At 38.6% G+C, this 22,130-nt stretch overlaps 3 protein-coding genes across 5 annotated transcripts; 1 reads left to right on the top strand and 2 right to left on the bottom strand.

Annotated features, from left to right (window-relative positions):
• Window positions 1–864: 864 nt before the first annotated feature.
• Window positions 865–6,259, bottom strand: LOC116204210. Its single transcript, XM_031536287.1, has one exon. It carries the CDS (start codon window positions 6,205–6,207, stop codon window positions 865–867), a length of 5,343 nt encoding a protein of 1,780 aa, XP_031392147.1. The 5' UTR covers window positions 6,208–6,259.
• Window positions 6,260–9,727: 3,468 nt separating this feature from the next.
• Window positions 9,728–13,390, bottom strand: LOC116204042 (UBP1-associated protein 2A-like). Of its 3 annotated transcripts, XM_031536081.1 has the most exons (4): window positions 13,158–13,372; window positions 12,908–13,002; window positions 11,117–12,520; window positions 9,728–10,158 (listed from the first exon to the last, which is right to left on the bottom strand). In XM_031536081.1, exon 3 carries the CDS (start codon window positions 12,458–12,460, stop codon window positions 11,132–11,134), a length of 1,329 nt encoding a protein of 442 aa, XP_031391941.1. In that variant the 5' UTR covers window positions 12,461–12,520; window positions 12,908–13,002; window positions 13,158–13,372; the 3' UTR covers window positions 9,728–10,158; window positions 11,117–11,131. The 3 variants fall into 3 exon arrangements, with proteins under 3 accessions (XP_031391941.1, XP_031391940.1, XP_031391942.1); XM_031536080.1 differs by lacking the exon at window positions 12,908–13,002 and having other exon boundaries at window positions 13,158–13,390; XM_031536082.1 differs by lacking the exon at window positions 12,908–13,002 and having other exon boundaries at window positions 11,117–12,493.
• A 2,579-nt stretch (window positions 13,391–15,969) lies between these two features.
• LOC116202707 (phosphoglycolate phosphatase 2-like) lies at window positions 15,970–20,443 on the top strand. The gene is made up of 10 exons (XM_031534312.1): window positions 15,970–16,187; window positions 16,285–16,352; window positions 16,480–16,572; window positions 16,655–16,726; window positions 17,190–17,261; window positions 17,689–17,745; window positions 17,826–17,878; window positions 18,165–18,262; window positions 18,356–18,455; window positions 20,336–20,443. The coding sequence occupies exons 1-10, from the start codon at window positions 16,064–16,066 to the stop codon at window positions 20,433–20,435; spliced, it is 837 nt and encodes a 278-aa protein (XP_031390172.1). The 5' UTR covers window positions 15,970–16,063; the 3' UTR covers window positions 20,436–20,443.
• The last annotated feature ends 1,687 nt before the right edge of the window (window positions 20,444–22,130 follow it).

Raw genomic sequence — 22,130 nt, 5'->3', positions numbered from 1 at the left:
TAAACATGATGGGCAGGTTGTTTGGCTCAATCGATAATCCTATGCCTTCATCATTTCCATGCTTGCAATTAAACAAATTTCAACAAGATTCCAAGCAAGTTCTAGAGTACTTAATCATGAAATGACACATTCAATCAAAAAAATTGATTGATAGAGAGGTGTATCAATCATTGGCCCAAGACCTCACATAGGTGTTTTTTTTTATTACTGTATCAACACGCTTCGGTACCGGATTCACAACTCGAGCTATGGGCTAATTCTCTTAGGCAATTCATCTATCACATGACTTAGCTAATCTCACTCAAACATGTATAATCTTGCTAATCATATGGGGGTCCCTATCATGCAAATGTCATGAGTATGCAACTATCTAGAATGCAACATGTGAATGTCAATGAGAAGTAAGTGATATGCATATAGAATAAAACCCCCCACACTTAAGACGCAAATGGTCCTCCATGTGGACAACACAACACAATATGCAAGATGCAAACACAAACTATAAAACAGAATGAGATACACAAAGACTCCCCTACGACTGGTGGGGCTGTGGTGACGGTGATAGGGATGCGTTCCAACATCCGACCTTGGTGCCTCTGTTCTTTCTCGTAGCGGTCCAAGTGCGGGTGTTGGATCGCCATGGGTAGCTGGAGAGTTAAGCGCTGCGGCAGTAGTGAAGAGGTAGGAAGTGGACTGTGTTCCTAGAGAATCGGATAAGACTCGATCAGTGCAATGTGTCCGCGTAAAAAAAAAAAATAAATAAATAAAATAAGGGAAACTAAAATAAAATGGAAAATTCAAGATTGGGTTGCCTCCCAATTAGCGCTAGTTTAATGTCGTTAGCTCGACGATGCCGTTGACCTGCTAATCCATGTAGATGGGGTGCGATAAACGCATTTCTTCCAATAGAGACACTGCAAAATTCTCGACAAAAGGTTTCAATCGATGTCCATTCACCTTGAAAATTTGGTTCGTCTCCAAGTTTTGAATTTCAATAACCCCATTAGATAACACATTATAAACCACAAAAGGACCTTTCCACCGGGAACGTAACTTACCGGGCATGAGTTTCAATCTTGAATCAAAGAGTAATACCTTTTGGCCAATGGAGAAATCCTTCCGAAGGAGTACCTTGTCATGAAGCAATTTAGCGCGTTCCTTATACATGGCTGCATTGTCGTATGCCTCAAGGCAGATTTCCTCCAGTTCTTGCAACTGGAATTTTCTTTCCTCACCGGAACGCCTCAAATCCATATTGCATTGTTTGACCGCCCAAAAGGCTCTGTGCTCAATTTCAACCGGTAAATGACAAAGCTTCCCAAAAATCAAACGGTACGGTGACATACCTATTGGAGTTTTATACGCAGTTCTGTAGGCCCAAAGCGCATCATCCAATCTCAAACTCCAATCCTTCCTTGATGGGTTGACCGTCTTCTCTAAAATGCTCTTAACTTCCCGGTTGGACACCTCGGCTTGGCCATTGGATTGAGGATGGTACGTGGTGGCTACACGGTGATGGACTCCATACTTCTTCATCAATGCTTCGACGGAGCGATTGCAAAAGTGGGTTCCTTGATCGCTTATGATGGCTCGTGGAATTCCAAACCTGCTAAAGATGTTAGACTTCAAGAATCCTACAACAACTTTAGCATCGTTAGTCCGAGTAGCTTTTGCTTCAACCCATTTAGAGACATAATCAACGGCAAGCAAAATGTAGTTGAAACCAAATGAACTAGGAAAAGGTCCCATGAAATCCATGCCCCAAACGTCGAAAACTTCACAAAATAGCATGGGCACTTGAGGCATCTCGTTCCTACGAGATATATTCCCGACTCTTTGACACCTTTCACAACCCTTACAAAATCCATGTGCATCACGGAACAACGTTTCCCAATAGAATCCACTATCCATAATTTTCCTAGCTGTTCTCTTGGGCCCAAAATGCCCACCACATGCATATGAATGACAATGTGCTAGGATGGAATGAATCTCATTGTTGGGAACACAACGACGTATGACTTGATCGCTACACAACTTCCATAAATATGGTTCATCCCATATGTAATATCTAGAGTCACTACGCAGCTTGTTCCGTCTTGCCTTAGTTAATCCAGGGGGAAATGTACCTGTTACAATGAAATTTACCAAATCGGCATACCAGGGTTCTTCTCCTTGCACGTGAAAGAGGTGTTCATCTGGGAAGGAGTCGGAGATAGGAAGGGGTTCCTCATCTCGCACAAGTCGGCTCAGGTGGTCTGCCACAGAGTTCTCAGATCCTTTCCTATCCTTGATCTCTAAGTCAAATTCCTGCAGCAAAAGGATCCAACGAATTAACCGAGGTTTGGACTCTTTCTTGGCCAATAAGAACTTAAGTGCAGCATGATCAGTAAACACAACAATTTTCGATCCTAGCAGATATGATTGAAACTTTTCTAATGCAAATACAATGGCCAAAAGCTCCTTCTCTGTGGTGGAGTAGTTGCGCTGCGCTGCATCCAAGGTTTTGGAGGCATAATAGATCACATGGCTGCGTTTATCCATTCGTTGCCCCAAAACAGCTCCTATAGCGTAGTCGCTTGCATCGGTCATGATTTCGAAAGGGAGCTTCCAGTCAGGTGGTTGGATGATTGGAGCTGATGTAAGGAGCTCCTTGAGCTTATCGAACGCTTCCCTGCAATTCTTTCCGAATACAAAATCAGTGTCCTTCTGAAGTAAATGACACAATGGTTGAGCTATCTTTGAAAAATCCTTTATAAATCGCCGATAGAAACCTGCATGGCCAAGAAAACTTCGAATACTTCGAATGTTAGATGGGTATGGCAGATTTAAAATTAGATCAACCTTGGATTTATCAACTTCAATGCCTCTAGAAGATATCACATGACCTAGAACTATACCGTGAGTCACCATAAAATGGCATTTCTCATAGTTAAGTACTAGGTTCGACTCAATACAACGGTGCAAGACCTTGGACAAGTTAGCTAAACAACGATCAAAAGAATCACCATGGACTGTAAAATCATCCATGAACACTTCTATGCAGTTTTCTATCATGTCAGAAAAGATACTCATCATACAACGTTGAAATGTTCCAGGGGCATCACACAATCCAAAAGGCATACGACGATAAGCAAAAGTACCGAACGGACAGGTAAAAGTTGTTTTCTCTTGGTCTTCTGGTGCTACCACTATTTGGTAATATCCCGAATACCCATCGAGAAAACAGAAGTATGACTTACCAGCTAGCCTTTCAAGCATCTGATCGATAAAAGGCAAAGGAAAGTGATCTTTCCTAGTAGCCGCATTAAGTTTTCGGTAGTCAATGCACACTCGCCACCCGTTCTGCACTCTTGTCGGAACCAACTCACCCCGCTCGTTTTTCACCAAGGTGAGTCCTGTTTTCTTAGGAACCACATGTATCGGACTTACCCATTGACTGTCAGATATGGGGTAGATAATTCCTAAGTCCAGGAGCTTAAGTATTTCCTTCATAACGACTTCCTTCATTGTTGGATTAAGCTTCCTCTGTGGGTCTCGCTTTGGTTGTGCATCTTTCTCCAATAAGATTCGGTGCATACACACAGAGGGACTTATGCCTTTGATGTCTGCGAGCGTCCATCCAATGGCGGTTTGGTTCTCTTTCAAAACCTGAATTAGTTGTTCTTCTTGTACCTTTGTTAGTTCCTTTGAGATGATGACTGGTAAGGTCTCCTTTTCACCCAAATAAACGTACTTCAAATTCTCTGGAAGCTTCTTCAATTCTAACTTGGGGGCCTGCACAATAGAAGGGAGAAGCCGATCGGTGGAAGTCGGTAATGGTAAAACTGAACTTTCAAACCTTCTCGACACATCTATAAGTGATTTTAAAGGCTGAATTGAATCTTTTGCTCTTCCATCTTCTTCCCATTGGGCATCATAATCCTTGTTTTGTTGGATTGCCCAATCGACCTCTTCCTGCACAAAAATCTGTTCTGCCACATCTCGAACAAACGAATCAATTACATCAACACAAGATATAGATTCCAAAGTATCTGGATGTCTCATAGCATCGAATATGTTGAATGTAATCGTTTCTTTATCAAATTCTAAAGAAAGTGTCCCATTATGCACATCGATTTTTGTTCGGGCCGTTTTCATGAATGGCCTTCCAAGCAAAATGTGTGACGAGTTAGAATTGTGCTTGTCACCCATGTCAATGATATAAAAGTCTACGGGAAAGATGAATTCATTGACCTTAATTAACACATCTTCAATCATTCCCTCTGGGTATGAATTAGACCTATCAGCAAGCTGAATGATAATTTTAGTGTCCTTCAAAGGCCCTAAATTCAAAGTCCTGTAAATGGATAAAGGCATGACATTTATGGATGCACCTAGATCTAGCATGGCCTTCTCAATTCTTTTCTCACCTATAGTGCATGGAATGGTAAACATACCTGGATCCTTGCACTTTTGTGGCAATTTCCTTTGGATGACGGCCGATGCATTCTCCCCTACACTTATTTTTTCGCCCTTACTCAGTTTCCTCTTGTTGGTGCATAATTCCTTGAGGAACTTAGCATATCTGGGCACTTGTTTGATCGCGTCGAGTAGAGGAATGTTCACTTCTACCTTCCGGAAGGTCTCGAGAATTTCTTGTTCCGCTTCCTCTTTCTTAGCTCTCGCGAATCGACTTGGGAATGGTGGAGGAATGACTATCTTTTGGATGGGAGTGTTAATGATGTCTTCCTTCGTCTCGTCGACCGACTTCTCTTTCTTTGTTTCACCCTCATCAATTTTGTCTTGTGCCCGATTTTTAGAAGGAACTGCAGGTTCCAACACCTTCCCACTCCTTAGCGTGACTGCACTTGCATTCTCCCTTGGGTTTATTTCCGTTTGGGATGGTAGCTTCCCTTTCGCACCTTCTAGTTTGCTTACGGTGGTGGCAAGTTGAGACATTTGATTCTCCAGATTTTGAATGCTCGCCCTTGCCTCTTTTTGAAATGAAAGGGTGCTAGTTGCTAAGCTCTTGACGATGTCTTCCAATGATGTCAAAGAGTTTGATTCCTGGTTATGTGGAGGATCGGGTTTCTTATATCTGAAAGCTTGTGGTGGTGTCTGCTGATTCTGCTGTCCATATCTCAAATTGGGGTGATCTCTCCATCCCGAATTGTACTGATTGGAGTATGGATCGTACCGCCTTTGCTGATTTGAGAACCCGCTAATGGCATTTGCTTGCGGATCAGGTTCATCTTGTAGCTGTGGGCAAGCGTCGGTGGCGTGGCCTTGGAGGAAGCATATGCCGCATTTCTTGGTGTTTTGTACTTGGCCCAATACCACTTGCTTCATCAAAGTTGTTAATTCTGATATCTGGCCCTCTAGGCTCAAGCTTCCCACCTCGTTCACTCTACTGGGAACTGAATCTTGTCTACCTCCAAATTTTTGAGAATGAGCTGCCATTCTAGAGATCAAATCTCGAGCTTCACGTAACGTTTTATCCTCTAATGCTCCTCCACTTGCTGCCTCTAATAAGGTTCTATCCATAGGGAGCAAACCCTCATAGAAATACTGGAGCAGGAGCTGGTCTGAGATCTGATGATTGGGGCAGCTCTCGCAGAGTTGATTAAACCGCTCCCAATATTCATATAGCGTCTCGCCCGAGAATTGTTGAATGGCACCGATTTGCTTTCTGATGGTGCCTAGCCTCGAAGCTGGGAAGAATTTTTCGATAAATTGTCTCTTCAGATCGTTCCATGTAGCGATGGACCCCGGCGGTAAGTAATAGAGCCAATCCTTGGCCTTGTCAGCTAAGGAAAAAGGAAAAGCTCTCATCTTAATCTGCTCCTCTGTCACCCCTCGGGGTTTCATCGTGGAGCACACGGTGTGGAACTCCTTGAGATGCCTATGTGGGTCCTCTCCTGAAAGTCCGTGGAAGGTAGGTAGAAGGTGTATCAGCCCTGATTTCAGCTCGAAGGCGGCCTCTGTTTCTGGGTATGTAATACACAATGGTTGTTGGTTCAAGTCAGGAGCTGCTAGCTCCCTCCATGTTCGTTCTCTAGCCATTGTGGTTGCAGTCAATTCTTGTTCTTCTTCACTCTCACTGTCGTCGAAAGAAGAGGTTGGCTCCACGAGCCCGTCGGCTAGCCTTTTGGCTCTTCGATTCGCCCTTGCGGTCTTCTCGATCTCTGGATCAAAGATAATTTCACCTGTACGAGAAGAACGGGGCATATATTAGCTCAACAATTAAGAGAATTAAATTGCCTCCCCGGCAACGGCGCCAAATTTGGCAAGGCCTGTCGAAGCCCCCAAAATAAAATCGGTTTCCCCAAAACTTGTAGTAAGAAAAGGGTGAGAGCCGAGTCGAAATCCCAAAGGAGGCTAAAAGATTCTCTAAACCAATGAGCTAGCAAAGTAACGATAGGGGAATTTTGATAATCAAGAAACTAAATTGCAGCAAAAACAATTTAAAAGTGCAAGGGAGAGTAAGTAATCAATAATCGAGAGACGTATGACTTGAGTTCGAAAACCACCTAGCGTTTGGTTGATCATAGAAGCATCAGAATGTAAATTTCAGCAGCTAAGATTCGATTCCCGCGACCGCAAGGAATCAACTAGCATCTAAATTCTAACTAGTCAAAACACCGTCTAACTAGTAAGTTCATCAACTAGTTAACAAGGTATCAACCGATTCCCTAATTAACTAAGCGACAGCTTTAAGCGCAAGGATGCCTTAACCTGAGCGATTAATTGATTCATCAATTAATTGACTCGTCCTATCATTCTCTAACCAATTAGGGCAGCAACTACCGTTTGTTCCTAATTAGTCTTGCTTCGAATCGATTTCTACAAACACCGTAGTAGTCGTCGATAAGCTAATTTACAAATATCCTATTCACAACCATGACAGAATACTTGTAACGATGACATCCAAGAATAAATAAGTGCTGAAATCGAAATATTAAAACCTGCTCCTCACAACCAAACCGTGAGGTTTCCGTTCTCAAGTCAAACGAAACAAATTAGCCACGCATGGCTATGCAGGGATCCATGAAAACTGATGATCGTTGGAGGAACACTCGCAGCCGCCAGCCTCCTCTCCCAGTTTCTCTCCACAGAAAACTAAACTTCCAGCAAAAAAAAACCCTAAACCTAAATGATCCATAGGTTTTTATATCTCCCTCAAAAATAGGAAACAAATAATGAACATATCTTAAAGATTTCCTAAAAAACTCCCATTGTAACTGAAAGGGAATTCTAAGATTTGCAAATAAATCGAGAATTGATTCTAAACTCCCTCTCGGATCGGTTGTGCACGTGGTGCACCACTAACCAGAAGTCCTTGTATCCTTGCAAGTTCCATCTAGATACTTCAATGGTCTCCAATTCATCCCGAACATGCATCAAATTGCCTTCAATTCTTTTCTTGGACAATTTTCCTATAAATCGTCATCCAAGCATCAGATACCATGAAAACAACATAAAACCGAGTCTAAATTTTACCCATTTCATGGACAAATCCTCTCTTATCATGACCTTTATGACGTTTTGGGATTGTTAATGATGCGTTTGGTTTCAGAGTTAAATAACTTTGATTTTGATTTTGATTTTGATTGTGGAAAAGGACAAGTGAGATGTGATTATAGATTTGACTTGGGAAACGTGTGTTTTTATTGTATAGTGTGTTGAGTTAAAGTTAAAGTTAAAATTTTGACTTGGAAAATGTGTATTTTTATTGTGTAGTGTGTTAAAGTTAAAGTTTTTTGTTTGGGAATCCAAACATGGCCTAAATGACATAATTAGTCAACTCCGCCTATCGAGATTGAGATGGGAAGATCAATAATTTGCAGCTACCTGTGTAAGGGCTCCGCTTTAAGATTATTGATTGACGATTGATTAAAATATTTCATGCTCATGCTAAACCTTGCTCATGTTAAGCAATGACCGAGGCATGAACATGTATTTGTGGTTTTCTGAGTAAGCAATGATAGTTAGAACTTGTTTGGATAAGAGCGAAAGGGAGGCGAAGGGAGGAAAAATTGTAATTTTTTTTTTGATGAGGTGTCTGTTGACGTATAATATTTTGATAACGTGACAAGCTTATGTGACATTTGTAAGATATAAATAATTAAATTAATAAAAATAAGAATAAGAATATCTTTTTTATAAAATTCAAATAAATTAAAAAATAAATTAAATTTGAATAAAATGGACAAGAATAATAAAATATTATTAATAATTTTTTGAAAAATATAATTATAGAAAATGACATAAATTATTTTAAAATATTAAAAAAGATAAATTAAATAAGCTCCAGAGACTCCGCTGGGCCGAAATAGCGATATGGCCCACGAGCCCCCGAGCGAGGAATGGCCCAGCTTTTCTCTTGTCCAGGTAATTTAAAATATTACTTTCCCTTATGATGACGGATTTGACAGTTTATAATACTGCGAATATCTTGCCCCAGCTCCATTTTTTGTTTTTTTGGGCTTTAAATGTAATTCTTTCACCAGCTCCTTTCTTTGCTTACATGTTCATGCACTTGAATTGCACGTACTCACCCATGCACATACACTACCCTCCAGAATTACACTTTTGCATATATTTCAAAAGAGCTATAACGAATTATTGTAGATTGTCTGTCGGACGGATGAGAATCTCGTGAATTATTACATATCCTGCATTGGCTCGGAACAGTACATATTTTCCGCTGCTGCCACTCTCAAGGTTATGAATCAGTCAGCCAGTTAAAAGGCGGGAGTTTCTTATTGAATGACTGCTCCAGCGTGACCCAGTCACCCAGCTGATTGTAACATAGAAATTTTCCAACTGTAATTCAGACAATACTACTTTTACTCTGAACAATCTAGAGAACCCTCTCCATCATAGATACTTCTCGTGCCTCATTACGAATAACACTCCATGAACATTAAGGACTGGACGGGTGGCAGCAAATGAAAATAGCACAATCTTCATCTTCCCTCCCCGAAACAAGTATGTTCATCCGAACCAAAGTAACAATCACAGGTTGCGCTGTTCTGGATCATTTTGCCATTGCTCCTTCCACACAGATCCCCATATGTCGTGGTTCTTGGCATACATATGAAGACAGTAGCAAGAACCAGCTTAATCTTGCTCACCCCTGCTGCTGCTGTTGCTGTTGCTGTTGCTGTTGCAACTCATCGCGTTCATGATTGCAGTACAATCATCCAGTCCTCAGTCATGGGGTTTTGATCTAGTCACCTTACAAGACAACCCCTACAACTCAACAGACAAAAAATGCCTCCAAGAACAAGAGGCACACTTTTGTACCACCTGCATGTACTCTTTGTTTCGGGTTAGAAAAAGCTTATTCTACACCCCCTATATGACTGAATAACTAAAAAGGCCCTTCCAACAGCAGAAACTTTTATCCAGGGTTATGTATCTAATCAACCGTAAAATTAGAAACTTAGATGCATGTGATATACCGTAAAATATAATGCACAACAGGCCAGTTTTACTTTGGAAACTGCTCCTCATCCTTTTTGGCCAAGCATACAGGTTAGAAAATGCCTGGCTACTGTTCTTAAAAAAATAATAATAATAAAAAGCCTGGCTACTTCTGACATTCATTTTTCGTATTCTACCACCAGGCCAAATTATTGCAGTTTTCAGATGAAAATAAAATATGACAGAATAATCATGACGGGATTTCCACATGCACAACAGAATAAAACGAACAAAAAGGTATTTTTAAAGTAGAATGCACTACTTGCAATTGCAGTATAGATTTGTATCCATTGAATCAATAAGTTGAAAAGAGTCCAAACACCACAACACTGAGAAGCTCTTTTGTTCAGGAGCTTACAGAGGGAATCTCAATAGCAGTAGAAATTGGATTTGGAAGACCATCTTTGTTCAGCTGATGGATAGCACAGACTACAGATGATTTTATAATGAGAATACTCTAAATATAATGTTCATAAATTAAAAGCAAACAACACTTAAAACTTCAAGTATTTTTAGAAGTAGCCAACAGAAAGTACTAGGGCAAAAGCAAGTAGCAAAAACATTAGCTCCTTTTGATGATTTAAAGGTTCTGGTTCTTTGTAGCAATCACAAATACTGCATTTGCATGACCTCTTGAAACTTCAGAACAACCACCAATGCAGTACTAAACTGATCCACCTACGTTCAGATCTGCAAAGTGAACAAGTATAACATAAAACAAAAAACTTTTATGTCGTTAAAATAAAATTTTTAGAAGCTGAATCATTTCAAAATAATAATGTGGCAGTGGAATTTAAAAGACTTTGCCTTTCAATGACCCAGTAGTATTAATCAGATCATTACTTTAAAACTAAAAGGAATTACACAGATAAGTTACAAAGAAGATGATTTTTGCCCAAAAAATTACTAAGTCAATAAGAAGCACAATTATGTGAAAACCGGAATCAGATTAACCAAAAGCATAGCTGGCATCCTGACTTTCACCATGGCTTGTCTGTAATCCTTCAGGCCTATCATTCAACTGATATGCTACCAAAAGCATAAGAAAATAAAAGAAACAATTTTCAATATATTTTCTGTTATGCAGTATGTGTTGGACATGCCTCCTGGTTTCCTACTTGAAAATTTGAAGTGACAAGAAAACTCTTGAGAGAAGCATGATTTGAACGATAGAATGCAAAGCATCCTCCTTCCATATTAAGCCTCCAAAATTTAACTGAACTAATTGACCAAGCTAGTAGCGTGCAACTACGCAGGACCTAACTATGTGGTTTTTTTTTTTTGGGGGGGGGGGGGGGGGGGGGGGAACGTATGTTTGACTTTTTGATTGGTGACTTCTACAACTGTAACAGGCCATTCTGCAGACACCCATGTAATGGGATTGAAAAAGGGCATAAACCAAAACATTTATGCGGGTCTTCCTTCCCTAACAATGCTACCCTTCCTCCAAAATTGAATGAAATTTATTCAAAGAAACACCTTTACTCAATAAGCACCTTTTTGGGTCAGAAAACTAATCCTAGAAATAGACACTCGTTTTACAAACAACTCAGCCACGTTAGCAAATAACACACTGCAAAACAAATGGATGAGGGCAGGAAATGTAACTAAAAAATAACTTGATTTTTGTAGATGGTGAGTACTGTACCTTCTTGGACAGGACCTAATGACCCATGTACGGCCCAGTGCTTGGATATTGTCCAGAATGCTGCCCTCTCAGAGGAGCAGCTTGCCCAATCTGCTGCTGGGTTGGATATGCAGGTTGAGCTCCATAGGCTCCAACCACTCCTGGGCTAACCTGGCTCCCATATGCTGCCTGCAGTCCATGTCCTGCACCTGGCACGGCTGGGTTCACTGCTGTGGCTGTTCCGAGGGAACCCAGCAAATTACCAATGCCCAACCCTGCCCCCTGAGTTGCCAGCAGAGCTGTAATTGCCTGCCCTAGTGCTGGGCTCAGAGCTGGTGCCGCTGCTGTGGCGCCCTGACCAATCCCAATTGGGGGCGTGCCAAACTGCCCCACAGCCCCAGCACCGTATCCTGAACTATCAGCTCTCTGAAACTGTGAAGTTTGTGCATTCTGACGTTGCTGATTGTGCTGAGACTTCCCAGGTTTTGGCCCATCGATGGCCTTCTGACAATGCAAGATATGCCCCTCAAAGTTCTTGTGGGGCTCCTCCAGGGCTTTCTTTGCACTCTCTATATTCTTATAGACAAACAAGCAGAAACCTTTTGGCTTCCCGGTCACCTTGTCAAGCCCCAGAGGCCCATCCTCAATCTCACCATACTTGGAGAAGAACTCAGTCAGCTTCTTTGGGTCCAATTCCGCTCCAACATTGCTGACATAAATCTTCCTTTGGGGGTACTCCGGCACAGGCTGTGCAGGAGCTGCGGCCTGTTGATTAGTGGGCACTGGCCCAATAGACGCTAGCTGGCAAGCAGTCATGCGGTTCCCAATCTTCTTCTGCGGCTCCTTAAGCGCATTTCGGGCACCACGGCGAGACCTGAAAAGGATAAAGCCGTAACCTTTCGATTTCCCTGAAATCTTGTCGCAGACGGCCTTGCAATCTTCAATCTCGCCATATTGTTTAAAGGCACTGATTAGGGTTTCAGTGTTGGTATCCCAGCCCAGTCCATGCACGAAGATCTTGCGGTGCACGGGATCCTCATCGGCCATCTTCCGTATGCGTTTGGCAACATCTCGGTGTCTGCTAGCAGCTTCAAGGAGGAGCGCAACCAGCTGGTCCTTGCTGAAAGGTTCGAGAAGCTTCTGAATAGGTTCTTCATCTTCATCGCCTTCTTTTTCCTCTTCCTCCTCCTCCTCCTCCTCCTCCTCCTCCTCCTCCACCTCCTCTTCTTCCACCTCGTCCTCCTCTACTTGTTCGTATTCATATTCCTCTTGCTTGGGGTTTTGGTTCACCACTTCTTCCTGTATCTGTTGCTTCTTGGTGGGTTCCATTGTTTTTGACGCCGACTGCTTTCTCTTCTTAGGCATTGCTGATTAATCAACCAGCAGAAAGGGGGATTTCTTCTCACAGAAGTTTAAAAGCAATTGCTTCAGCAACAATCAGAGATGCTAACATGTCAGACAGAGAAGGGATAAACATATGAACTAACCAATAATAGAATTTATATATATACACACACACACCCTCCAACGAGGGAAACAGGTTTCGATCAGATAAACTAGCAATACTTTGAGAGCTTCTAGACCAATTATTAGCTTAAATGGCTTGAGAAATCAAGAAGTTTCTTCTTTATACAGCCTATTAGTAAAGACAATCATCACCAGAGAGAGAAAAGAAGAACCCAACTAGCTTAGTATCAATTCATAATGGCAGATTGAAAAACAAGAAGAGACCATATCACTGACATCGTAGAGGGAAGACATATACTTGGCAGAGACCATAAACACAACCAGACTGAAAAGAAGAAGCTTTACATTAGAAACTCTTCTGCCATCTGTTCACTTGCCAATTCTGGTCCAAATTTGAGACCGGTATCAGGTCTGCTTCTATTCCGACCAAAATTGCATTTCTGGGACCAATCGAAGCACAAATCAGACTGAAGAGAACAAGAGATTCTCGACCAAACTTTGGAACTTCTATCCGGAAGATCAAATGGCACGCAAAGCATCGATTCTCAGAATAGATTATTGAGAAAACAAAGAAGAAGAAGAAGAAGAAGAAAACCTAATTCTCAATTTGCCGTAATTTGCAAGATTCTCCAATTGGGAACCTCGGGCACTTCCTCAATCCAACCCCACCAACCGGCGCTGTCTGCCAGCGCTCAGATGCCCCAAATGCCTCCCGATCGAATCGCCGAGCCGAGCCGCAAGGAAGAGGGAGAAAGAGATTCAAATGCATCAGAAGAAGGCTCGATTGATTAAGGTAATTTTCACTATTTTTTGAGTTTTTTAGAATAAATTTAAGAACTTTTAAAAATACACAGATATGAATTTATGGGACCATTAATTACTTTCTTGATTTTTAAATTTTTTTAAAAAGAATTTTTAATTTTTGTTTTTAAAATTTTTAAAGGATACAAATATAGATTTATGGGACTAGTTATTCTTTCTCAAAAAAATTTTAGCTTTTTTTAGAAAATGGACTTTCAATTTTTGTTTTTTCAAAATTCTTAACATAAATATAGATTTGCGGAATATTATTTCTCGACCTTTTATTTTCTTAGAAAACGAGTTATTTTTGTTAGTTAAAATACAGATATACACTTATGGGGCTAGTCATTTTTTCCATTTTTTGGATTGAAATTATAAATATTTTATGAGAAGAATTAGATAAAAATAAATCATGTAATATCATAGTTGTTTTTTAAAAAACTAAATTAGATTATTTCTCATTGATATTTTCTTTTTAAAAAGAAAATCAAATTTTCTTTTATAAATATAGATTTTGATGTATTATGTATGATACATTATAAGCAGTGGAGGTACCACAAATAAAATGTGACTGATTTGCCTCTAATAAATATTACTACCTCTAGAGTTCTTCAATTTTTCGCACGCAAGAGAGTTTATTTTTAGTACATCTGCAGTTATATTCCTAAAGGTCAGTTCTTTAACTTTTTCATTTTTCTCACTTATAAACTTTGGCATAATTTTTAGGTTCTCCAAATATTATGTATGTGGTTAGTATAAAACCCGATATAACGCTATATGAATCTTAACAATGTTGAAGACAAAAATTCATATTGCTTTGGTTGGAATTTTTTTAAAAAAAATTATGCAAAATCTTGACAAGATTGGATTTTTCAAGAATCATATTTAGTCTTATATATCTAATGGCTTCAACAATTTATAACACATTTTATATAATAAATTTAGCTAAAAAAAAGATTACATTTTATTCCACGCAACGAACAAACTCCACAACTGCTAAATAATCTTTCACGTCAATCTAACTCTTAAACCAAAAACTAATATAGTACGTAAATTACTATATGTCTACTTTCCTATGATCAAATATACGCACCAAATATCATAATCTATTGTATTAGTACGTATGCATATATATTATAGAACTACAGGTCTGAATTTCCAAGTATTTTTACATTTCACGTAATGTAGCACTCAACTAACCAAACATTCCCTAACACTATGTTTAGATATTCTTCATTAAGGGTTCGGAGGGGGAGTTTGGAGGCTTATGAAAAACTAAGAAGGGAAAGATTTTGAGGGGTTATAAAAGGGTTTCAAAACCCTTGTTTGGATAGAGTTCATTAAGGGATCTAGAAAAATTTGATTGAATTTGTTACTTTGGATTTATTTTGGGGTCGAATTGTTAAATTATTATTTTTTAAATAAAGAAATGCACAAAAACCTCTTGAACCTCGCAATTTTGAGGGTTTGAAATTATGGTAGTTGGAAGTGTTTCAAGCCTCTCCAAGTCAAGATTATTGGGGGGGAGGGATTTATAACACCTCCAAACCTCTCCCCTTCTTTCGAAAACTCTTAAACCCCTCCATCCAAACATAATGTAAAAGCGTATGGAGATTGGCAACTTATTTGCCAAAATAGTGAGGAGGGAGTATCAATGGCCTGTTTGGAAATGGACATAAATTTTAAAATTTAACTTTATTCCCATTGAAATAGGTAAAAGACAAACAAGTATATTAGTGAAATATATATATTTCAGTGTGGTAGTAATAATGGGGTTGAGGAAAATAATAAAAAAGTAATGATTGTGCAGTTGAATTGTAAAAAAATAATAAATAGTTGAAAAATTTTAATATTAAAAAATTAAATCAAATAGTAGTTAAGATAAAAAAAAATTAAAAAAAGAAGTAATTATTGTACTGTTAAATTGAAGATAAAGTTAAAACCAAATCAACACTGGTGTATTTGGTTTTAGAGTTAAGTAGAGTTGAGTTTTGATTTTAATTGAGTTATAATGATTGTGTTGTTGAATTATGAGAAAAAGTGTGAAAAAATATGAATAGTTGAGAGAAATTAATGATTGTGTTATTGAATTGTAAAAAAAAGTAATGGATAGTTGAGATAATTTAGTATTAAAAATTGAATTGAAAGGTTGAAAAAAAAAGTAATAATTGCATTATTGATTTTTATTGTGTAGTGAGTAGAGTTAAAATTAGAGTTTAGTTTGTTTGGTTTCACGAATAAATTTTAACTTTACTTCACGTATCTTCAGTTCAACAACACAATCATTACTTTATCTCAACTAATCATTATTTTCTCTTAACTATTCATTACTTTTTCACATTTTTTCTCATAATTTAATAACACAATCATTACAACCCAATTAAAATCAAAACTCAACTTTACTTAACTTTAAAACCAAACACAGAAATCTTGATTGCAAAATCAAATGGGCTGAGTTATAGAAGGAAGATGACTTACAACTACAAAAATAAAGGGGGACATTGCAGACGGACTACAAAGTTTAGGGGGCTTTCTGCAATTTGCCAAGAGGGGAGAACGGGAAACCAGAAAGGTAAGAGAAACTGAGAAAGACCGTCCGACACCCACTGACGTCTTGCCACTGTCAGATGCGATGCTCCCTCCGCTCGCAGCCTCGCAGAAAAGGAATAATGTTGTCATATTTTTCTTCTTTATTCAACCATGACAGCGGGAGAGAGCACAATGGCGACCTCAACCTCTTGCGGAGAAGCAGCTGAGCTCCTCTCCCCTCACAACGTCAGGGGCCTCCTCGACTCCGTAGATGCTTTCCTCTTTGACTGCGATGGTACACTCAATCCGAATGCTCTTAGAAATCGTTCTATCCCGAACCTTCAATCGGTTACTTTGCCCCTTTAAACCAATTGAGCATCCGATGTATTCAGGTGTGATCTGGAAAGGAGACACTCTCATCGATGGCGTTTCTCAGACGCTCGACTTGCTTCGTTCAAAGGTGACCGCCCCTTCAATGGCATTCCGATTTTATTAGTTGAAGAACAGGGGAAGGACATTGGATTAAATGTCCTGTTAATTCTACCTGTAAAGGTTGAATCCTTCGCTTCGGACGTTATATTTTTCAGGGGAAGAAGCTGGTTTTCGTTACGAATAATTCGACCAAGTCGAGAAGGCAGTATTCCAAGAAGTTCCATTCTTTAGGAATTTCGGTTAGTGAGGTGCGTCTCGGAAATGCCCATGAGATCCTTTCTCTGTGTAAAATTATTTGTGTAGCTCTGATTTTCTTAAATGCTTGTGCAGGATGAGATTTTCTCCTCATCCTTCGCTGCAGCTATGTACTTGAAAGTTAGTAACTTCCCGCAGGATAAGAAGGTTGGTGTCTGTAACTCTATGCTCCCCCACCATTTTGAAATGTTTTCTGTTATGATTCAGGTAAAGCCTGGAAGATGAAAAAGATGTTGGCATAGTTTGTTTATGTAAGGACTAAAGAATGAGTATCTAATAATTTTCTGCAACTATTTTTTTCATTTACGGATGGATGTTCAGTTAGTGCTTGACCGTTTTCCTCTGTCAAAATTGGATGACTTGTGTTCGGTTTAGGTAGTTATGGAGGATGTTTATTGCTAATAGTTAGTTTGGCTGAAGATCTGAAACTATCTTTCAACACTTCTTGTTTTACTGCAGTATTGTCTTTGCACCGGCTTTTAGTTACAAGAAGAGTCGACGAAATAGTATTTTCACTCGTTAGGTGAATCTCACTGAATGTTTTTTTTGCCCAGTGAAGAGATAATTATTTGCATAAATCATATTTTTGACTCGTCTTTTTACTCTTCAGGTTTACGTGATAGGAGGGGAAGGCATACTGGAAGAGCTACAGCTTGCCGGATATACCAGTCTTGGTGGCCCTGTAAGCTTTGGATCCTGGTTACTCTTACTTTTACAGTCATCTATTCTTTAAGTATTCAACTTCTATTTCCCATTTTCCAATGTAATGCATATATCCAGCCACTTAATCATCAGTGATTGATTCTGCTGCATTTTGTTAGTAAAGTAATGAGTTTTATTAATTGCTTGTCTCTCTATTGTTTCTGGAGAGACTCTACTCACTTTAATGTTTTGGTGGATTTTTATGTCCTGTACTTGGAAGAGAACTGAACACTTTCATTTTCATGATAGCTCTTACTACGATTTTGGCCATGCTTTGACGTTAGCTGTTCGGATATTAGGCATGCTAGTTAGCGTTTCGTGAAAACGACATGCCAATTAGTTCATACTTATGTTTGTAGTAACTGGTTTGCTGTGATTGCTAAGACACTGATTAAATTTATTTGCAGGAAGATGGAAAAAAGTTGGTGGACCTGCAAGCAAATTCCCTGTTTGATGATAAAATTGTAAAGTTTACATCTATCAGTTCAGTTCTTCAGGCAGTTAATTAGTTGGCTTGAAGGACACTGCAACTTCTCATTCCCAGGTTGGAGCAGTTGTGGTTGGGCTAGACCCATACATCAACTACTACAAGCTTCAGTAAGAGTCCAGATACCTTTACTCTGTTCCTTTCATGTTATACCTGTTGAATTTTCCATGCAATTGCGAAATTCGAAGTGCATAACTCCTAACTATACTAAACGTTGGCAATGAATATTTTGGATGTTAAAACTAATTGTCAATGCTAGCTGCAGCTCACTAGATTTTTTACATTTTTTTTTTGTGCATTCTTCAAAATTGATTACAAATTTCCTCAATGAGAAAAAGAGATGCTGAAATGCATTTCTATTCCATTGTGATGATGTATTTAATCATGACGTAACAGGTATGGAACTCTATGCATCCGCGAGAATCCCCAGTGTCTTTTCATTGCCACAAACCGTGATGCAGTTGGACATATGACCTCTTCACAGGAATGGCCAGGTCCTTCCCTCATCTCCTATCTTCTTTTGGTGAATCTTATCTATATTTATATGATTTGGGCTGACATGTTTTCTGTTTTTGCCCCAATTTCAGGTGCAGGGTGTATGGTTGCTGCTGTCTGTGGTTCAACCGAAAGGCAGCCTATTGTTGTTGGGAAGCCTTCAACCTTTATGATGGATTTTTTGCTACAAAAGTAAGAAATTGCTGAGCTCGTGTTTTTGATGGAAATGGAAATTTTTCTTTTACCTCATGTGGAGCACATAACATATTAATCAGATTTAATGATAAAATGATATAGTTGATAATCAAAGGAATACCAAATTCCAGGACTTGGATAATGGCATAGGAATAGAAAATCGGAATTTGACGCTAGCCTCGATACATTTGGTGCAAGTTTTTTTCTCGTTCACACTTTTCACTCAAACCTGGTTGGTCAAAGTCAATCATGTTGAAAATTAAAAAATGGTGGTGCAAACAGTCTTTCAGATATTTTACGCGAAGTTTTTATACTTAAAAAATTACTTTGTGTCATTTACTGTGGATTTGAAATTTTGATATCAGGACCATCCAAAATCCAAGAAAAAGTAATACGACAAAACATACTGGGGGTTTACGTAACTTACAGAAACTAATGTGAAATAAATGTGAAATATCGCTATATGCTCCTGATAAGGAGGGAGTTCGATCCATACTAACTTCGATCCGTACATGTGGCAACTACCACAGGTGCCGTCCAAGTAGATCATTTCGTCCATCCTAACTTGCTTCAGCATTTTAGGGTACGTTTGATTCGTGGGATTAGAATAAATAAAGAATAGAATAAACATGGATGAGAATAGATAGGGAATAGAATAAAAATTCTGATAAATTTTTTTTGTTTGGTTGAAGGGAATAGTAAAACTAAAAATTATAATTCTGATGTTTAGTTAAGTTGAATAATGAATAGAAAGAACTGAATATGATAAAAAGATAGAAATGCTCTTCATATAAATATAATGGGTTTTATAAGATAAATAGATAACTTTAATGACAATTTTTATAATTAATAAAAAATAAACACTTTAAAAAATGTAAAGAAAGTAAATAATTTCTAAAAATTTAAAAATTTAATTAAATTACTAAAAATTGTGTTTATTAATAAAATTAATTATTTTAATAATGTAATAAGCATAATTATCTATTTTTATAATTTACAAAAATATAAACATTTTAAATAATTGAAAATTAAATAATATTTACTACTTAATATTTTTAATTAATAAAAATTTTTCAATTATTAAATAATTTGTGAAATTAATTATTTTATTTAATTTCACCGCCCTCCAACTTCGCCGCCCTCCTAACTTCCCTGTCCTCCAACTCGTTGCTGTCCTATTTGGTGCATCCCAGCAGCACCATTCGTGGCCTCTAGCACCATTCGTCGCCTCAACTTCGGTTCAGAAAGGAATTTTAATTATTTTTTTAAATTTTTAGTTAAATTTGCAAGGAAATCCGAAATTGGGAGGAAAATTTCCTCACAAAATTGGGAGGGATAATGGCCGACGCAAATCTAGTGAACATAAAGGTACATTCTCGAGTGATTATGATGAGAAACAGATACAGTGCAATGTTCATCCCAATATAGCTACATATCAACCTCTTATCCAAACACGATATAGCTACAATTTCATTTTTACTCTAACACCAATTTCCCAAAAAACTCCACGAACAATGTAGCAATTTCCCAAAAAACTCCACGAACAAGTTTACCTTGTTGTCTTGCTTCAGCGATTCGCAAGGAAATCCTGCACCATTTCCAAGCAATATTCTGGCTCGGTACCAAAGAAAAGTAGGATATAATTCGGATGGTTACTGAACTTTTGAATAGCCATGCAAACTTGTGCTGAAGTCAGACCATCAACATTACGAAGAGCTCTCGGAAGTTCAAGGAACTTCTCTTGATAAATGTCTGAGTGAACACTCTTTGAGATCATCATGCAAGCTTCTTTCATTTCGGTTGCCATTGTATCCAAGCTCTAAGAAATTATGGAGAAGTCAGATTCACCCATTTTCCTTTTCTTTTTTTTCCCGCAGAAGCACTTGCCGTTGCATCTGTAGGTGGTTGATGAGCACGCGAAACATCTCCCAATGTAGGGGTATTGGCATTACCATTGGCAGATTCATTTGGGTTTGAATGATTAACATCCGCTTCTTTGGCTACTCCAGTTAAATCTTCAATCTCGAGCTCTTGCAGAATATCTTCAACAGCTTGAGCATCTTTTCCAGTAGCTCGACCCTTCGCATATATCATAGATAATTCTTCGAAATGGGGAAAACTTCTCAGTTTAAATGGAGCAGCTTCTTTGTGAGTCTAAAAACAGAAAGAATCGAGTGTTAGTAACATTATATATAAACATAACGATAGAGTATCGAAATAAATAGATGATGTCTTTATTACCGCTACATAAGTCTCCCAGACATCGTCTTCCGCCATGACCATCTTCCGTGTTGAGTCCCATCCAAAGCCAATTATATTAAGCATCATATCATACACGATAGCCCATTCCCTCTTTAATGTCTTCAATCGAGATTCAACGTGAGGTCTCGCCTTGATACCACAATTCGTGAGCTTTTCCAATAACATTTTCTCAAGTTCTGGCAAGTAACCAGACTTAAACCCTGTGTCGGCATTGTGGGTGCCCATATTCCGTTGGTCAATCATGCAAGAGATGAGGACTGCATCCTCAGGTAATGTCCATTTCCTTTTGCCACTCTTGCTCACCTGGGAAGTAACAGAAGCAGAACTACCTTCCTTTTTCTATACCAATAACACATACATGAAATGGCAATAAGAACTTGTATTTAACCGAATATATGCAAAAAGGATACATATGTACATATAATATGGAACATAAGATTTTCAGAAAATCAAACCCAAAGTGCATTGAAATAGATTCATAACATTGTCTTCAGAAAGCAATGACAATACAACATACAATCCCAAGCAAATCTATCTAAGTAGTAGATGAGTTCTACTCATTAAACATCTCAGTTGCCAACTCTTTTCTCCATTTAGTTGGTCTTCCATAGGATCAAAAGCCATCTCTCTCCTAATGAAATTATGCAATAGGCAACAAGCAATTATAATTCTATTGTGAACCCTAACAGGACAAAATGACGGACTTCTAAGAATCGTCCATCGAATCTTAAGCAAGCCGAAACACCTTTCAATAACATTACGAGCAGAGGCATGTCTCAAATTGAAAAGCTCATTATCATTTCTCGATCGATGTCCTTGACGCCACTCATTGAGGTGATACCTTTGACCTCTAAAGGGTGCCAAAAAGCCCTCACAGTTTGTATAACCAACATCAACGAGATAATAACAACCTATATTCAAAAAGAGGGCACAAAAAAAGCTTGATTACTTTGTATGTTATTAAGCTTTTCATTTTTAATATTAAGAACGTCAAAAAATTATTATACTCACCAGTTGGCACCCTAAGTCCATGTTCCCTAGAAATAGCATCCCGTAATACCCTCCCATCAGCTGCAGAACCCTCCCATCCAGGAAGAACATATGCGAATTGCATATATGGAGTACAAACTCCTAACACATTGGTTGCTATGTCATCTTTACGAGTTCTGTATCTAGGCTTATCAACCTCGAACACTCTGATTTTGATATACGTCCCGTCTAGAGCACCTAGACAATTCTACATTGAACCAAAATGTAATGTTAGCACCATATTAGCTCCCTAAATTTACAAAATTTGACTTTTGTTTAGGTACCTTAAACCACTTCCATCGTTGATCCTCTGAATTACCAACTATTGGTTGGGGCTTCTTATACAAATGAGCTTGTAGACGTAAAGTGGCTTTGAGAACA

This window comes from Punica granatum, chromosome 4, assembly GCF_007655135.1.
Source record: "Punica granatum isolate Tunisia-2019 chromosome 4, ASM765513v2, whole genome shotgun sequence".
NCBI lineage: Eukaryota > Viridiplantae > Streptophyta > Magnoliopsida > Myrtales > Lythraceae > Punica > Punica granatum.
The sequence above is the reverse complement of the archived record's forward strand: the minus strand, read 5'-3'. Positions and strand labels throughout refer to the sequence as shown.